This window comes from Pseudorasbora parva, chromosome 13 (assembly GCF_024679245.1).
Source record: "Pseudorasbora parva isolate DD20220531a chromosome 13, ASM2467924v1, whole genome shotgun sequence".
In the NCBI taxonomy this organism is placed as follows: Eukaryota; Metazoa; Chordata; class Actinopteri; order Cypriniformes; family Gobionidae; genus Pseudorasbora; species Pseudorasbora parva.
Genome location: NC_090184.1, coordinates 9,456,857 through 9,475,798, shown reverse-complemented (window position 1 = coordinate 9,475,798; position 18,942 = coordinate 9,456,857). Strand labels below are relative to the sequence as shown.

The following is an 18,942-nucleotide window of genomic DNA, read 5'->3' as shown; positions in this document are numbered from 1 at the left end:
TACGTTAACAAGTCGCGTTGAGGCCTGTCTCTTTGTGAGAGACATTCGTGGAGAAATCAAAACAATTGAGCAGCAATATAAACTCACAGAAGAAACATACTGGGGTAAAACTGAGCTTTTTGTAGTTGTTGATATTTATGATTTATGATATTGTTAATAACACAAGTCGACTTTGCAATCGTGAATTGTGTAGCATTCCATGATACCATGAAATTTTGAATATTCCAATCTAATATGATTTCCGACCTGTAAGGTTGCCAGAATAATAATCTTACACGGTGTGTTAATAGGCCAGAGGAGAACTGGCACCCCGACTGAGTCTGGTTTCTCCCAAGGTTTATTTTTCTCCATCATGCCCATATGGAGTTTTGGTTCCTTGCCACTGTCGCCTTTGGCTTGGCTTGCTCAGTTGGGGACACTAAAATTATGATCAAAGTTATTCAACTTATTATACAAATAAAATGTATGAATTAGGTCTTATTTAATTCTATAAACTATAATACTGATCTGCCAACATTGTCGCTATATGATAAATTAAAATAAGCTGATAACATCACTGTTTTCTCCAGAACGACTGTACAGCCAAATCTAATTTTGTCGCAATATTATCCTGTTTGACACTGTGAAGCTGCTTTGACACAATCGTGATTGTAAAAGCGTTATATAAATAAAGTTGATTGATTGATTGATTGAATGGTGTAGCCTAGTTCAATAAACAAGTAGCCTAATTAATATTAAGTTACTTAAATTTTAGATCCAAACAACCTTTTTTTGTTCCATTTCACCCATGATTTCACCGACGAAAATAGTTCCAAAAGAAAGCAACACTCAGCGCGGTGTTTTGTTACTAAATGATTCAGCGTTTTGAATGAATCATTTGAATAAACGACTCAATGACTCACTTATGAAGACGATCGCTTGCTACCCCCTATTGGCGGTCATGTTTAAAAGTATGATTGCATGTTTTATTTAGAACATCAATCTTATAACATTATTTATTGCAGCTGTATTTTTTGTAGTTTGAATTATTTAATTTGATTGGTAACAGCCTATAGTGTTTTTACTATTATAACTGAATTTATTAATCAAATTTAACATGAAAGATGATGCATACATTTAATAAGATTTTAAAAAAAAATGGCCTTTATAAAATTAAATAACGCCCTGGGGTGAATATCACAAATATACAGATTTAAGTAGGCCTATGTAAAATCTGACAGAATACTGATGAGAATATTACTAAAGAATCAATATGTATACCACCAATTTAATTTAATTTAATTTGATTTGATTAAATTCATGTTTAAGTTGATATTTACAAGAAATATTGTAACTGTTACTGACTTTTAACTGCTGTAAAAAGCACCTTATTTGTTTAAAGTGTTTGAAAACCATGTTATTGCACTTTTGTTCGTTTAGCAGCACTTTTGTATTCATTATTGAATTTTGCGCATACTGCGATTAATCACGATTAAACATTTTTATCATTGCCCAGCATTAATATATATATATATATATATATATATATATATATATATATATATATATATATATATAAATATATATATATATATATATATATATATATATATATATATATATATATATATATATATATATATATATATATATATATATATACATGGCATACTAATTAAAATAGTATATATATAATTTTCCTTTGGCTGTCACATGGCATTTATCTCAGGTGATATCATCAACAAAAAACAAAAAAAATCCCATGAGTTTCCATGAGCAAAATTAGCAGGTTTTAAAGAGAAACTTGCCTTGAGATGAATGAAACTCTAACGTACAGCTTTATTCAGGTATTTTTTTGACTTCTTTGATTTTAAGATTTACAAATGACTCCGTTCTAAATCACAGTAGACATTTCCACATGCTCCATCTCTTTAAATCTCTCGTCTAATTGTCAATCATTCTCAATCTTTTTTTTCCAAAAAACCATTAGCATTGTTCACCTTTAAAGCAACCCCTCTGTACATTCTTCACAAGATATTCAACAAACCGAGCAGACAAGTTGCAACTGTGCCGATGGAGTATCGCCGCAAATGCTTAGTGGCTAAGCAATTCGACACAAAAGCTGGCAAACAAAAAGGTGAAAGGCAGGGTCAGGACAGATAGCGCCGAGGCGTGGCGCTCAAGTCAAGAGGGATGTTAGCGTAAGGACAAACAAAGTCAACCACGGGCATGAAAGCTGCCTGTCAGAGGCGGATCAGGAAACAAAGGAATTCGGGCAAAAATATGAGGAACAACCATGGAGAATCAAACATCTGTCACGTAGACCAAAGACGTAAAGCGAACACTTCCAGCACCAGGTATCGCTAAGTCAACAGCATGGCAAATATGAGAAAATGGCGAGGTAGAGCTTTTTTTCAGCAGGATGAATAATGCTGATATGGAAAAGTACCTTGTGTCATAAAGGCAAATAGAGAGCTTGCGTTGCAACAAAGTCATCCCCAGGTCAAAGCCTTTGAAGTTTTTCGAAGAGGTGGAGAAATAGAGGATGGGTGGCATCGACATCAAAATAGAATGTAGACTTGGTCTAGAGATCTAGATTTAGAGTAAAATCACTGCAGGGTTGTGCTATCAAAGACAATGATAGGTGATTAATTACATACAGAGAGGACAAAAACACCTTTCAGCCGAATCGGTAACAGATTGTCTTTTTAAAATGTATTTGTTATACTAAACGTCTTTTATGTAAATATTTGATTGCTTTATCCTTTTACCATGCACTGTAGAAAATGTATCTGTAAAATAATGTTAAACTACTGGCAGTACAGATGCCAACAATCTAATGTAAATCTACAGTGATCAAACTGTAAAATTGCTTTACAGCATATTACTGTAAAAACAAAATACAGCATTTCTAGCATATTATTTACAGTAAAATACTGGCAGTAGAGACACCAGCAATATACTGCAATTATACTGTATTAATTGTGTGAAATTATTTTACAGCCATTTACTGTAAAAACAACAACAACAACAAAAAATGCTTTATTTATGTAATTATTTTAAATTTGCAATACACTCTAAAAATTGTGAGGTAAAAACAACCAAATTTTGATAATTTTGTCAACACCCCAAAATAGATTTGACATTAAAATCACACCAGAAATGACTACAGTAAAAACACAGGCAACAGTAAAGGGTAACACCTATTTATAAGCAAGAACACCCAAAAGGACAAAAATATAGGGAAGAGTAAAAGCAACACAAACATTTAGCCTATGCGAGTAAGAAAAGGAGCAGAGCAAATACAAACTCAAACTCGGTTATATATGGAGTTAAACAAAATTGCATTGGTTACTAAATTACTATTCTTAGAAAAACACAAAGATGACGGAATTCTCCTGTGATGCCCATACATTCACTGCAGTCTCAAAGGTTTGGCATGTGTATCTTACCACAGCTTATAACTGGATTGTTCAGTTTCACTCAAGCATTACAGAATCCAATGATTCTTAGAAGCAGTTCCTGTTGCTGTTCCATGTTGATGAAAAAAAAAGAAGAAAAAAAAAGTCTTTCCTTCCGTTTTCATAACACACTTAAATCAGAACATAAGGGATGGGAACAGAAAACCTTACGATAAATGACACTAAACAACATAACTGAGGTCAAACTGGGTTTAACATCAAATCTACCACACCCGCTGACACTGCCAGGGCACGGCGTGTGTACACATCATTTATCTGGCTTTTGAAGAAATGCCATAGCAAGCTTTCTCCTTCTCTGATTGCCTCATACATTGATTCTTTTGTTTCTTGGTTGAATAAAGAGTCTCCTTATAGGTCTGTTGTTGAAATAAAGTTCTGTAAATACATAAACTATTCATTAACTGCTAAATATACTCACCAAGGTTGCTCATTTTAATTACATGTAAAAATCATGTGTCCTGCAATAAAGGAAAAAATAAATAAAGACTTTCAAAACAGTAAAAAGCTAATTGATAAATAATTGCAAATACTAACCATAATCTTGCCAAGATATGGCAGATGTATGTCTGCCATAATTGCGTATCACTTCCCCAGTGGAATATGTGAATTGTGTAGTATTCATGTGAACTTTCAAATATGCACTAAGACATGCTGTGCAATGAGAACAAACTTCAATTTATTTCACAGACATCAAATAATTATACTGCCTTTTGTGGTGTTCTACACAGAATTACTGTAGCTAAAACTACTGAAAAAGTTTTTGTTGACTAAAATAAAATAAGATTCAAATATTAGAAATAATATTAGAATGAAAAAAAAAAACTTAAACTATCCCTCTAAAATTCAGTTAAATATATTTGGATTAATCAATCCATTTACAGTATGACACACTATGTCAAATAAAATAAAAAGTATTTCACACTTGTGCACATCAAAAAATCAGTTTCTCATTTATTTGAACAAGTTGCAAATGCTTTCGTACATCCATGCAAATGATTATGTACAATTCTCTGTTGTTTCCTATACATTATCAGTTGCTTCTGTCATATTGATCAAAATGTATTATATTGGGTGTCTGTTGAATATAGTCTCACCCCCCACAACATTTAGGCACAAGCTCATTGCATAAGTCTTTATATGCAAAATGGTTGAACTAGTTATCATAATATGTCAAGCATATTTCTATACTTTATATATTTCCATTAGACTTTTTTCTTACAGTTTTTCTCAGTCGCTTTGGTACATTTCTCGAATCAAACTCACAATTTGCAAAACAGTAAGTGCATTTCTCAAAACAATTTGTACAAATTGCAAAACACCTTGGAAAACCTGCAAAATCCACTCTCTTACTCAAAATCCTTAGTTCATCTCTCAAAAGTAAATATCTGTGTCAGCGAACATGTCAGTGCCATCAGAATGACAAGGCCTTGTGTCTTTGTGTACGGATAAGACAGTCAAATTGTTTAGTCATGTTGTCAGTATAAAAGTTTATATACAAAGTATATATCTGCTAGTTGATGTTTCATGAGAAGCACCTTCGTTAGAGAAAGTCAAGATTCACCTGTGAGCAATTTACCAATACAGGACAGATTTAGAAAAAAGTCTAATGGAAATATATATGCTTGACATATTATGATAATTTGTTCAACCATTTTGCATGTAAAGACTTATGCAATGAGCTTGTGCCTAAATGTTGTGGGGGGTGAGACTATTCAACAGAGACCCAATATAATACATTTTGATCAATATGACAGAAGCAACTGATAATGTAGGAAACAACAGAGAATTGTACATAATCATTTGCATGGATGTACGAAAGCATTTGCAACTTGTCCATATAAATGAGAAACTGATTTTTTTGATGTGCACAAGTGACACAATGATGTGAGAATTGAACAGGTAGTTTTGAGAATTTCAATTTTGATCTGAGAAATGTACCAAAGCGACTGAGAAAAACTGTAATCTGTCCTGAATTGGTAAATTGCTCCCACGTGAATCTTGACTTTCAAATGCACTTACTGTTTTGCAAATTGTGAGTTTTATTCGAGAAATGTACCAAAGCGAAAAAGTCAATACATTTTCAATCCTTTTTTCCAAAACATGTTTTTTGTGTTACCCTGATTCACTATGGCAAGCCTATTATAAGTGTTTATATTTTAGACATGTCTGGATAGTTTTTATGGGAAATTGCTTACACACCGTCATATCTGTAAATAGAGAAAAGTTGCTCTAACTACTTTGTCAGGTGTTTGGTGTGGGAGTGGCAGAGGTTAGTTACCACAATGAGCAGGAAAGGTTCGAAAAGGGAGCAGCTAAATGTCAAACCTCCAGGGAATCACCAATAAAAATAAAAAAATAAAAACTGAGGAAAGTCTGCTGGTAAAAAAGAGAATGTGACAGAGCTTGTAATAAAACAAGAATCAACATTGGCTTGGCTTTTCATAGATGACGAGAACTGGGGGATGTAAAAAGTAAGTAGTAAGGTGTTTTACTGAACTGATAAACTGCCATGTAGCTCTCTAATAGAGGTAATTTTAATGTGTTATCTATTGTGAAGTGCCATATTCATCCTTACACTCACACAGAGCCGTAGCACAACCAAAACAATGTTCTTCTACAAAATACATGCAGTTTTGTTGTTTAACCGATAGAAAAGTAGTCTTCCTGACTAATTTATCATATGAAAACTATTTTATTTTTTATTTGTTGACATATCCTGTGTCAGTAAAAGAAGATGTATACTTCAGAAGCACACAAAGCCTGTGCTCACATTGTCCCCTCTAGTCATGTCTGGCAGTAGACGGACACACACATGAAAGCACGGTGACAGCAGTCCCCTATGGAACTAATCTGACAGCATCTCACGTTGGATTGCCAGCGTCCCACCTCACGTTCTATAGTGTGTTCGGCACTTCCGTCAATACCCCAGCTAGTGCCATCACACCATCGACCCCGTTAAACCGACAGGGCCACTGGCTATAAACCTTCCTCTCCGGGACCCCAGAGTCCCGCTCAGAAACAGATCTGATTGAAAGCGTCTGTGTCTGGGGTCGGTGTTATAATATGTTGTGATAAAGAGAATCATAATGGCTTTTAAATAGACGGGCTCTGTCTCTTGTTCCTGAGCAGTGCTTTGTGGGTAGAGAGAGTGTGTCTCTGGGAGTGAAGCCCTGGGGCTAAGCATCTCGGAGATTGAGCTGTCCGTCTCGCTGAAATGAATCTGAGTTAACACCTCTTCAGTCGAGACAGGACTGCCTGGGGGACAGACGGAAGATGACTTCCTGTTCTACCTGCAGTCTCTTCTCATTAACCCACACCAGGCAAACGCTCACAGACATCAGTTTGCTGGTGAGCTGCCTATCCAGACAGCATTTTAAGGCAAATTCATGACTTTTGGAAGTAGGCAGTATAAGTAATGGAGAATCTGACAATGTACCGCACTCTTATTCATAGCTGAAAACAATCGAATTACAAAAAAATATTATATAACACATTTTGATTGGTTCAGCTAGCAAGAGGTGAATGCAATTCCAGAATGCTTTGCCATGAGCTCAGATAGCAAAAATCCCTCCAAAACGCCAGACCAGGAGAAAGAAGTTCTGTACTTAACCATGTTGAAACACTTTCATTTTTTTCTGGTTTAGCTGTTTGACCAGCCCCTTGTGAAAAAAAGATCCAGAATAACCGTATTGAATGTGCACTTTCTAGTGTTTTTCACATCTTAAAATTTGTACTTGCAGATAATATAATATTCATTTAATAAAAGGCTACTTAAAAAGAGTACACTTTTGAGACTGCACACTTAAGTACACTTTTAACAATGTCAAATTAAAAGTTTAGTAACATTTTACTTAATTTTGTAACATTTTACTTTTGTAACATTCACATTTATGCATTATAAAAGTAGTTTTAATAATGCCTTGTAATACATGTTTGGTCCCATTAATTTAATGTAACATTTATAATACATTGAAATACTTATGTCACGGCTTTGGAAAGTGAAATCTATTAAAACACATGACAAATAACCAATTTCAGATATATCAATGAACATTATAATATGCAAATACTATAATGCATTTGAACTTTGGTTAAATTATTTATAATTTAACCAATTATATAAATGCCATTATATACATTATAAAATTACATCTGAAAGTAAAGTCTTAACAAACGTTTTACATTAAAGTGCATTTTAAATCATTCTGTTTTAACAATGATTTGTCATGCTTTAAAGGAAGTACACATTCTAAAGTACTTGATTATAATTTCAACTGTAATGCTATTCGATATTGCATTTAAAGTTAATATGTTTTTAAAATGTAATTTTGATTGTAACTTAGTTATTACAAATATACTTAAATTCATTACACACGTTTCAATGGAAATTACATTAAAGTATGTTTAAGTTTACGGTGAATGTTTATCACTTTACACTTTCACCATATTTCAAAGAGAATAGAAGTAATAATGAAATTTCATATAAAGAAGTTCTTATGCCCAATAATAAACCAAAAGTTCGGCTGTAATATAAATTAAAACTATATACATTTTCATAAGTGTCTGAAAAAACTACATTAACTTTTCACACTGGGATTTTCTTTCAATCTGACCAGATGGCAAATAGCAAAACACCAAAACAGATCAAAAAAGCTATTATCAAAGAAAAAAAAAAAAAAAAAAATATATATATATATATATATATATATATATATATATATATATATATATATATATATATATATATATATATATATATATATATATATATATATATATATATATATATATATATATATATATATATATGGCATACTAATTAAAATAGTAAATTATATTAAAAGTAAAACTAGTACAATACAATACAAATACTAGTACAATATTCTGTTTATAGGGAGTTGGCTTACTAACATGTCAACTAAACTTAGCTTAGCAAAATGCAAATGCTAAACTCCAACATGACAGTTATAAGGTTATTTTGTAGGTGGGCATGTAGACAGTGGACAGCAAGACAGCTCAAAAATTAAAGCTATGAATAAGGCATTGCATATTTTGTTTGCAGGTATTTTGAGCCTAAAATATGGAAAAGTCACGATTGTACCACAGACAGAAACGTTAGAGCATGACATTGAATATCCAGCATATGCATGTTTTGCAGTCATGAGAAACCATGTGAGCTCTTAGCGCATCTGATCCGTGATTCAAACACTCGGTGGATATCTGTCTGTGTTTGGCCCATTGTGGCCGCTCTGTAATCCCGCTCTATTAACACCTCTGACTTTTTGCTCTTTGCTGCTCTGCTCTCACTTCTGTCTATTTGTCTAAGGGTCGGGGCGGCGTGATGACGTGGCCGAGTCCAGCCCCTCAGGGACAGCGGCGATGGCTATCTGTGTCTGACTGTTATGACTATCTCTAATAAGAGCTCAAAACCCTCCAGCCATGGCGAATGAGGCAGACAGGATGTGGCTTAGATATTTTCTTTTATTTCCCGCCTTTTAAAGCAGATGTTTCATGAGCTTGAGGTTTCGGAATGATTGTTTTCATTTTTCTTTTGAGTAAAACATATAATGCCCTAAAACGTAACACAGAGTATAGCTGTAACAGCCGCGGATGAAATGATTGCCACACGACAACCATCAAAAGGTGAAGAGTGTGGTTTCTACACCATTAGCAGCAACAAAAGAACTGCAAAAATATTTCCACTAAAAAAAAAATATTTCCCCATCTGTCAGTGGCCGGACAAACAGATAGCTCCGCCCCAACATCACGCCATTGGTTGTTGCTGTGTTACTGTGTGAGGATGCTCAAACATACTGATGTTTTGAAACTACCACAGAGTCACTAAGCAGGAAGGTTTTTTGTTTCTTCTTAACTTATAGTTATCTGTTTATTAAGGTGGGGTAAGTTTTTAACACTAAAAATGCCCATTATAATTCACAAGAAAATAAATAATGTAATTAAACAGAAAATACTCAAAACAAGACAACACACTGTCATCCGCTTTCCGGCAGCTGCTAACAAGTATCATTTTTATAGATGGTTTGTCACAGATGGTCCAACAGATGTCTCTCCGGTCTTTAGCAAGTGTGTGTATGTGTGTGTGTGTGCATGAGCAAATACCCATAGATGTGCTCCTTGTCAATCGTTACGCTGTCAACCGGGGCCTTGAGTGTACTCTTTATAAAACATAAAGCCAAAGTACTTGAGCGTGTAAATTAGGGCTGAAACTTGAGCATTGTGTCAGGCGGACAGAGACAGCAAGAGAGAGACTGAAAGAGAGAGAAGCTTTCTCTTGGGGTTGTATTCTGATGAGCATCATTAGTGGTGAATCCAACCCAAAGCAAGGCCGTTCGAATGCCTTTTCTGGGGAATTAAACTAGGCATGTCAAAAGCAGAAATATGAATTCCTTGAGAGAGAAAAAAGTATGAAAGCATGGAGTTTAGCTGACCAATTATTGTTTCAACGACTATTTTTGGAATGTTATAGTGTACTGCACACTGCCAATTAATAATAATAATAATAAATATAGCTGCAAGCAACAATTATTGGGTCCAAGCGACAATAAGACATGCCAACATGGATGGGAGTCTCAGACCAACTGCAACAATGAGCAATTAAAGGTATTTTAATGATTTGAGGTAAAATGATTTTAGGTAAAATGGCTGAAAAATGATTTATACATAGACTAATAATATGATTTAATGGTTTTCACTTTTGACCAATTGGTGGTGCGGTTACAATATTGATGTGGTGGGATCAGAGTGAGGTGACAGTCCAAAGGCGATCTTATTCAAATTTGATGAAAGTTGGACAAACGTTGTAGGAGGAGATCGGAAAGTCGTTTTTTAAAGAAATTCTAAATGGAGGAACAGTAAGTTTTGCTGATTATAGCAAAATCGGCATGACCCAAGGAATCTATTAAGACAACTTTCATTACAAAAGGCAAATTTGATTAAATATATATATATATTTGGAAAAAAAAATCCACTTTTGTTCCGATATGTCATTGTGTTTGTAAAATATAGCATTTTTTTGTCCAAATTTTGAATGGCAAACGTGCAAAATGGCAGAAATGGGAAAACTGGGTATCATACGATTCGCCATTCGGCCTGATGCACCGAATGTAAAGAGACCAGCAAAAATAGGCAATAATCAAATCTCCTGACCACTAGGTGCCGCTGAGCAGAAACACTGCAGGTAGCCTCAGGTTATGGTTGTCATAACACACACCAAATTTGGTCAGAATACGCTAAAGCGTTTCGGAGCAATAGCCTCATGTTAATTGTGGAGGGCACTTCATTAAATTTATTTATTTATTTATTTATTTATTTATTTATTTATTTATTTATTGATTGATTGATTGATTGATTGATTGATTGATTGATTGATTGATTGATTGATTGATTGATTGATTGATTGATTGATTGATTCTTTATTTATTTATTTATTTATTTATTTATTTATTTATTTATTTATTTATTTATTTGTTTGTTTGTTTGTTTGTTTGTTTGTTTGTTTGTTTGTTTGTTTGTTTGTTTATTTATTTATTTATTTATTTATTTATTTATTATTTTATTTTTTATTTTTACATGGTCCGGAGATAATCTGCTTCAATTTGTGTGTAAATCAGAGCAACGGCCTAGGAGGAAAATTCAAAATGGTGGAAAAAAATGGTGGAAATGACACAAAATGACAACGTAGTGTCCATCTGAATTGGCTTGAGCCAAGGAATCAGAGGGTGAAATATTTTTCTTTCTACCCCTTAAAAAGTTATTAGCACAAACATAAGTCAAACTTTGGACAGGTGGTGGCACAAGAGGGATTGAGTTAGAGACTCCAAATTTGCTATGGTGAATATTTGGACTGTCCTCTTTATGTGTGCCAAACTTCCCTCAAGCGGCTCTTTGGGTTGCCATAGAGAAGAAGAAGAAGAAGAAGAAGAAGAAGAAGAAGAAGAAGAAGAAGAAGAAGAAGAAGAAGAAGAAGAAGAAGAAGAAGAAGAAGAAGAAGAAGAAGAAGAAGAAGAAGAAGAAGAAGAAGAAGAAGAAGAAGAAGAAGTGTGTGTGTGTGTGTGGTTTATGAGGACAAATGTGTATACTCACACGGGTATTACAATGTAACCATGGTTTATGAGGACACTTCCTGTGTTCTTGTAAACCAAATGGCTTTTTTTATAAAAAAAAAAATTGCCAAAAGTTTTGTGTGATAGGTAGATTCAGGTAGCAGGTTATTGTAGGGGGATTAAATATATGTGTTGCACAGCATAACAACCATTAAACCTACAGAGTCCCCATAAACCACATATTGTGTGCATATGTAAAAAAGTGTATTAATACAAATTAAAGGTGCATGATGGGATTCAATATTTCATGCTGTGTTCTGGTTGTATACTGTTGTGTACTTTTATTTATTTTTATTTTTTATTTTTACAAACACAGTAGGTCAGGTGAGTGAAATAACATACTGGTTTTAGTGTGCATACACATTTATCTGCCTTGATTTTAAGGAATCTTAAGGAAAGACAGAATTCTTTAAAACGCATTTCAAAATGGTCAATGGAAGAGAGAACACTACGCTCCTAATGCTAGCTGAAAGCATAAAAAATTGTCAAAATGTTTCAGAAATAAATCCTCACTCAGGCCCAATGAGTAGGCTATATATAGAGGACCCTGTGGCCCGCTCCATCACAGGGCCCAGGACAACGTTTCTGGTTGCCCACCCGAAAACGGCCCTGCACATATGTAATTCTAAATGAGTGTAATGGTATATATCAGTGGAGCAGAATACACAGAGGGAGAGAAAAGAAAAAGAGAGAGAGCGGCTCACGTCTGATCAGTCATGTGGGGGGAATCAGCATGTGCCCTAATGAGCTTACCGAAGCAACTTCAATATCCTCCGATGTCATGTTGAAATGAAAATTAATAGTTCAATATGGCTCCACGCAAATGCCACGCGTCTCCCATAACCCATATCATGTGGCGTGACCAAATGAGTGTATTCTAATAGATGTAGGCAGAAGAGAAAAGCTGATATCTTCAGTAATCAGGGTTTTGAAAATCACCATTAAATGAAATTCAGGGATGGATGGAAAAGAAAAAGGAAACGAAGAAAAAAAAAAAGAAACAGAGACATGGAATGAACATCTTTACCCCATAATGTGCTCATGTCTTTCCCACAGGCTGTGAGCTAGTCACCGCAGGGTTGACTTACCACATACACCAGCCAAATTGAGCCTTGAATCACTGGAGGCCCTGTTCATCTTCATAGTCTAAACTAAGGTTCTGTCTCAAATGGCGCCCTTGACCCTTGCAGACCTCCTACGAGTCCACACTTTGGTGAAGTAGTGTTGCTTGGACTTAATGTTCTTTGGTCCTAACACACTTTGAAGTCAGCCAAACCAGTACGGACATGCTTGAAAGAAGTATAAAAGACTGCATGTCCACTTCAAGTGAGCCATTTTTAGGGCCTAAATTGTGTTCTTTCAAACTCAAATAGCATTTTAACAAACTTTCTGACGTAAAGGGCATGCCATATAGTCTCCACGTACCTCCCATCCATAAGTGGTCTCTTTTACCGTGGTGCTCTGCAGTCCGTTGTATGGTCCGAAGCGTTCTCCCATCCGAATTTTGACTTTAGCCCAGATTCCAAGGCCAGCCCCTGGAACAGACGACTCGCGGAGCTCCAAGTCAGCAGGGATGGGAATATCATCGGGAATGTAGACGGGCACCTCATAGGGTGAGCCCTCTTTAGGAGTGAAGTCCTCATTGCAGGGCTGAGGGGACGTGGGCCCCACCGCAATGGGGGACATGATGCTGTCTTCTGTCTCCTCTTCTGCGCTCTCACCGGTCACGAGATTGAGCTCTGTGTCATACATGCTGTCTACTGCCTCACTGTCATCTGAAAGACGATACAGAGACATTTGCAAGACATTAGCAGAATAAAGAGATGCAAAGCTCGTCAAACGATCTTCAGCTGCATTTCTCCAGTTTACTGTTTTTTGAAAGATTTTGAAAGGGAAAATTCACCCCAAAATTTTAATTCTGTCATTATCACTTATGTCGTTCCAAACATGCTATGGAACACGAAATGAGAACTTTTGAAGAATGTCCATGCAGCTCTTTTCCATGTAATGACAGGACACTCCGGAAAGATTATTGACTAAATAATTAAATGATGATTGAAAATCATATTTGTATGGAAGCCTGTTCGCTACTAAATAAAAATAAATATAAATTGTGACTTTTTATCTCAAAATTCAGACTTTTTTTTTCTCACAATGGAGTGACATAAAGTCATAATTCTGACGATAATTTTTCTAATTGTGAGTTAGAAAACCAGAATTCTGAGGTGTGAACTCGCAATTGCATGATATAAGATCACAATTCTGTGAAAAAAAGTTAGAATTCTGAGGTATAAACTCATAATTGCGGGATAAAGTCAGAATTCTGAGAAATAAACTCGCAACTGCGAGTTATAAAGTCAGAATTCTGTGATAGAAACTCGCAATTGCGTGATATATTACAATTCTGACTTTTTTTTTTATCAGAATTGTGACTTTATATCACGCAATTGTGAGCTTATCTCAGAATTCTGACTTTATAACTCGCTATTGTGAGAAAAAAAAGTCAGAATTCGGAGATAAAGAGTCACCATTTATATATATATATATATATATATATATATATATATATATATATATATATATATATATATATATATATATATATATATATATATATATATATATATATATATTTTTTTTTTTTTTTTTTTAGTGGCAAAAACGGGCTCTCATATATTTGTGTTTCACAGAAGAAGAAAAAAATAACATCATACAGTGTTGGAACAACCTATGGGGAAAATAATGGTTAAATAATAACAGAATTTACATTTTTGTGTAAAATGTTGTTTGCATTGCCTGTCGAAAATCCTGTTCTTTGAACATCATCTTTTTATATTTATATTTTTATATTTTTATATTTTAAGTGGTGTAAGTCCTTTTTACAACAAGAAAGATAACTATAAAAATACCTATATAAATACCTATATTAGTGCCCACACCACAGCATGATGATATTCCATAGTGTGCCCTGCAATCATGTCGTCTGCCACTTTCTTGAATTCTGCATTTTGGGGGATTCTGATTGGCTGACAATGTTTTTTTTTATCATTAGAGTATGATGTTCTGGGGCCGGATCAACGGAAATGTTCTTAAGAAAAAAGTTAAGAAAATTCTAAGAAGTTTGTAAGAATAGAACATCTTATTTTTTTACTTAAGAAGAAAATAAATGGTGTTATTTTATTGAAAGGTATTACTGAAAGTGAAGACTTGCTGAATGAAAAACACCTCAAAGCCTGACTTTTTATGCTTCCTATTAGTTATACATATTATATTTAGCTAGCTACTGTTATGTTGTAATGCTTAATATTTGAAACAATCCAATAAATTGGTTAAACATCTTACATTTGGGCATTCAAGATAGGTTGGAGGTTATCCTAACTTTAAGAAGCTATTTACGATGATTTTTAAGAACATTCTTTTCGTGAATATGAATACTTCTTAAATTTTATCGTAAGAACAATCATTCGAAAAAAGAAAAGAGCATACAATTTTTTTTTTAAAAATATTATATTATATTTAATATATAATATATAATATATAAAAATATAATATTTTTTCTGAAGAAAATAAGAAGAAATTGGCAGTTAAGAGTAATTTTAATCTTAAGAATTTTTTGTGAATCCAGCCCCTGGTCTTGAAATGGTTTGGTTCCCTCCTTTAAATGTAAGTCTATGGGATTTCCGCTCCCTGATCACTTCGAAATGTAACAGCATACACTCAACAACTCATCCAACTTAAGGTATCATTCATATCCGTAACACAATCGGTGTGGAACGTGAGAATGTGTCAAAGTTTAATACTTAGGGATATGCGTTGTTCAACTCGCTAACCGCAAGTATGAGGAAAATAAACATATGGAGAATAAACCATCAAGCTTTCTGTCACAAGTCCATGTTCTTAACCACTTTGCCACACCAACCAATAAGAGACCGCCAACATCATCAAGTCATTGAAACAAGCATGAATGATTCAAACCCAACTTTTATTTTTCTATTGCTGGTTACACAGTGATCTGTGAATAGGACGCTCCATCTAAATGAAAAGAAAACCCTTGTAAGATCATCTGTAAGTTAGAGTCTGGCACAAGGACGATCCCATTTATTTCATAGTCACCACCATTTCCTGTCTGATCATTTTACAAATAATAGCAGCAAATGACCCTGTGGCCTGACGCCACTGCCAGCCATCTATGTTTATTGTCACTCTTTGCCTGACAGCATAATTATGGTACTCATCATTCATGCTAGCGAAAGGTACAACTCCGATTGCTAAACATAGGTTCTGTTTCTCTGCATTAGTTCTACACGCATCACGAAGTACGCCTGGGACCATCTGAGCTGGAGCTGTCGATCCTGGAGAGATTACGCAAAACAACTGGCCCAAATGCAATCTGTTCTCCAAACCAGACGCATCTCACCTGAATCTGTGTTCTAACATTTCTTAGCTGGGGTCTGAGGCAGTACACAAAAGACACTTTCGATCGGTATCCATGATGACAACTATGCAAGCATGCATGGATGGACTCGCTGTAATTTGTAGCAGCACCACTGCAGTTTGCTATCCAAACACAGGACCAGCAATCAGGGCTAACTAGGCCGCAATTACACCAGGAGTGCTTCCAATCAACCAGGCTCGGCCCCCCCGCCAGCGCTGCCAAGAACACAAGTTTATGACTCCAAACTGTTTTCTCTCACATTCTTATAAGCAACAGCATGAATTAGTATAAATTGTAGTTACTGCTAGGTTGGCTTCAAATCAAAAGACACAGACAGTTAAAAGATCAGAAAGAGCAGGAGAGGGTGAAACAAAAGAAATGTTCCTCAGGAACACTCTGGGAACTTTGGGACGTTTGACCTTTAATACAACATTATTTAAGTGCATTATATTTTGTGTAATATTTGATTTTGATTGGTCGATCACGGCGAAACCACACAATTGTTGATTTTTTACACGGCTGTGCAAGTTTCATGTTTTGGGCATTACTTCATAGTCTGTTTTTCAAATCAATAATAAATGTCATTTCTTTATACATAACTCCTTTGATTTGAGGTCCTGATCACCTCTCATTAATTCTCAACCCATAATTATTTCGGAAAAATTTTTTCCTGGTTGCCTTAAAATTTTGAGTTCATTGAAATATTTTTTTTTAGTTAATACAATGAACATTTTTTGAGATTCGACAACATTTATTAAAATATTATTAAAAGAATTTGTAAGCATATTGGGTAATTGTGTGTGTTTTATTTCTGATGACGAAGTGAAACATGCCAAATTGTGCTATTTTCATGATTTATCACATTTTTTATGTGGTTCAGATACAATGATATTTTGAGTTTCTATTTATTAAACAAATTTTCTTCATTGTATCAACTTTCCTTTTTTTATTTCTATAAACTCAAAATTTAGGTTACTTACTTTTAGTTAAAAACGTTTAAGTTAAAGTTTCTTTTTTTTTATTTAATATTTTTATGAAACTTTCTTGACAGTGAGGTTTGTTCTCACAGCACGCAAGCACATTTGAGCTTTTGCAGGAAACAATGAGATTTGGTCTTATAACATGAACTTAAAGGGACAGTTCACCCAAAAAGGAAAATTAGCCTATGATTAACTCACCCTCAAGAGATCACATTCTTCTTTCAGGCGAATAAAAGTTATATTAAAAAAGTCCTGGCTAATCCAAGCTTTATAATGGCAGGGATTGTTGCTTTGTTTTTGAAGTCCATAAAAATGCATCTGTCCGTCAAATAATGTGCTCCACACTGCTTCGGGAGATTAATAAATGACTTTATGCCATTATACATTTTTATAAAATAGCTTTTCGGCTGATCGCCTTTGGTTTTCAGTTTATGGAAAAAGTGTTGAAAGTGCCTCTGCAGTTCAAAGGTTTACGCTAACAGGTACGCTAGGCAGATGTCGATTACGCATCTTGAACTCCAAGAAGGCAAACTTTTCCACGGAGGGCGATCGTCCGGAACTTTAATAAAAAAGTTTGAAATATGGATATGTTTCTTACACAAATGCAACGATTCACTTCAAAAGGCCTTCATTAACCCCCAAGAGCCGTGGGGAGCACGTTATTTGATAAACAAAACCGTCACAAAACTGAGCAACAATCCCTGCCATTATAAAGCTTGGATTAGCCAGGATTAGCCAGGGTGAATAAAGTCATGAGCTAATTTTCATTTTTGGGTGAAATAAATAAGTATTTTGGTTTTAGAATGACATGAGGGTAATTTAGGATAGAATTATTAACTATGTATTTAAATCTAAAGATGCCCTAGCTTCCCATGGAAGCTTTTTAATCAGGGAATGTATTATATAAAACCTCCACAGTAGAAAATAAATAAAAATGAAAAGCTTTTAAAACAGATCATGCGTCATCTTGCGATTTTGAGGGCAAAGAAATGTTTTACCAATTTCTTTAATGATCAGACTTTCATTGGAGTCTCAAAGCAGCCAGGCAATTAACTTAAGAACATGTGGCCCAGTAGTAGCTTCCCCTTTTCACAGATCAGTTAAAGTTTTATAACCACTGCCTATCTGGTGCTGTTTGCAAGAATCAAAAGTGTTTTCAAACCATTAAAACTTTTTTCCCCTTCTCATTTTTGGCATATGACCCGAGTAAATTTTCAACAACCATAGAAAGGGTTGGAAAATCTATTAAATACTCCAGTTAAAAAGGCTGGACTAACAGATAGCTACACTAGAAGAGTGATTTAAATGGCGTTTAAAGGACTTAATTGTGATGAACAAAACATCAGAACCAAGAGAACATTTTCACAAACATACTACATGTTGCTTAGGACTCCAAATGGGAAGTTTTCAGAAATTGTCTGACATATAATTCTCTTTGTTCAAAAAACATGGACATAAAGTGTTACAGTGTTGCTTCTTGGCTCGGTTCGCTTTGAAGGAAATATTTCAAAACATGCCAAAATGTGTTTATGCAAGTCACATGCGAGTGAAACTGTCCTCTCATTGGTCAGAGTAAACCGGTTTATGTTCCTCATAGCATCATCAAGATGGATTAACAAGTTAGCCGCTGCTGTAAACGCAACACATTTCCCATTGTGAATTATGATATAGATTCTCTATAACAGTTTTGGCTGTCCATTGGTCAGTCCGTTCACACCACAGAATTCTTTTTTAATTGGGCTTGAACTTCCTTGTTCAGGTGATCTCGAATTTGTAGCTTACGTAGCTTATCGTTTGTAAAAACGTGCACTTTGAAATCCGTTTCTTTTAAGTTTACATTTGCAGGCCCCATAATGCAGTTTTCATGTAAATGAACAGCCAAAACACATACAAAGTTTTCAGTTTTTAGTGGAAAAGGGTTTTGTGTAAACGGCCCCTAAAGG

General features: G+C 34.7%; 1 protein-coding gene across 12 annotated transcripts in view; it reads right to left on the bottom strand.

Moving 5' to 3' along the window:
* prdm16 (PR domain containing 16) overlaps nt 1-18,942 on the bottom strand; it is a 313,157-nt gene that overhangs the window by 211,297 nt on the left and 82,918 nt on the right. For all 12 annotated transcript variants that reach the window (XM_067413114.1, XM_067413121.1, XM_067413120.1 and 9 more), the window contains one exon: nt 13,010-13,359. In XM_067413114.1, the coding sequence (XP_067269215.1) occupies nt 13,010-13,359 (350 nt within the window). The remainder of the gene's footprint in view (nt 1-13,009; nt 13,360-18,942) is intronic.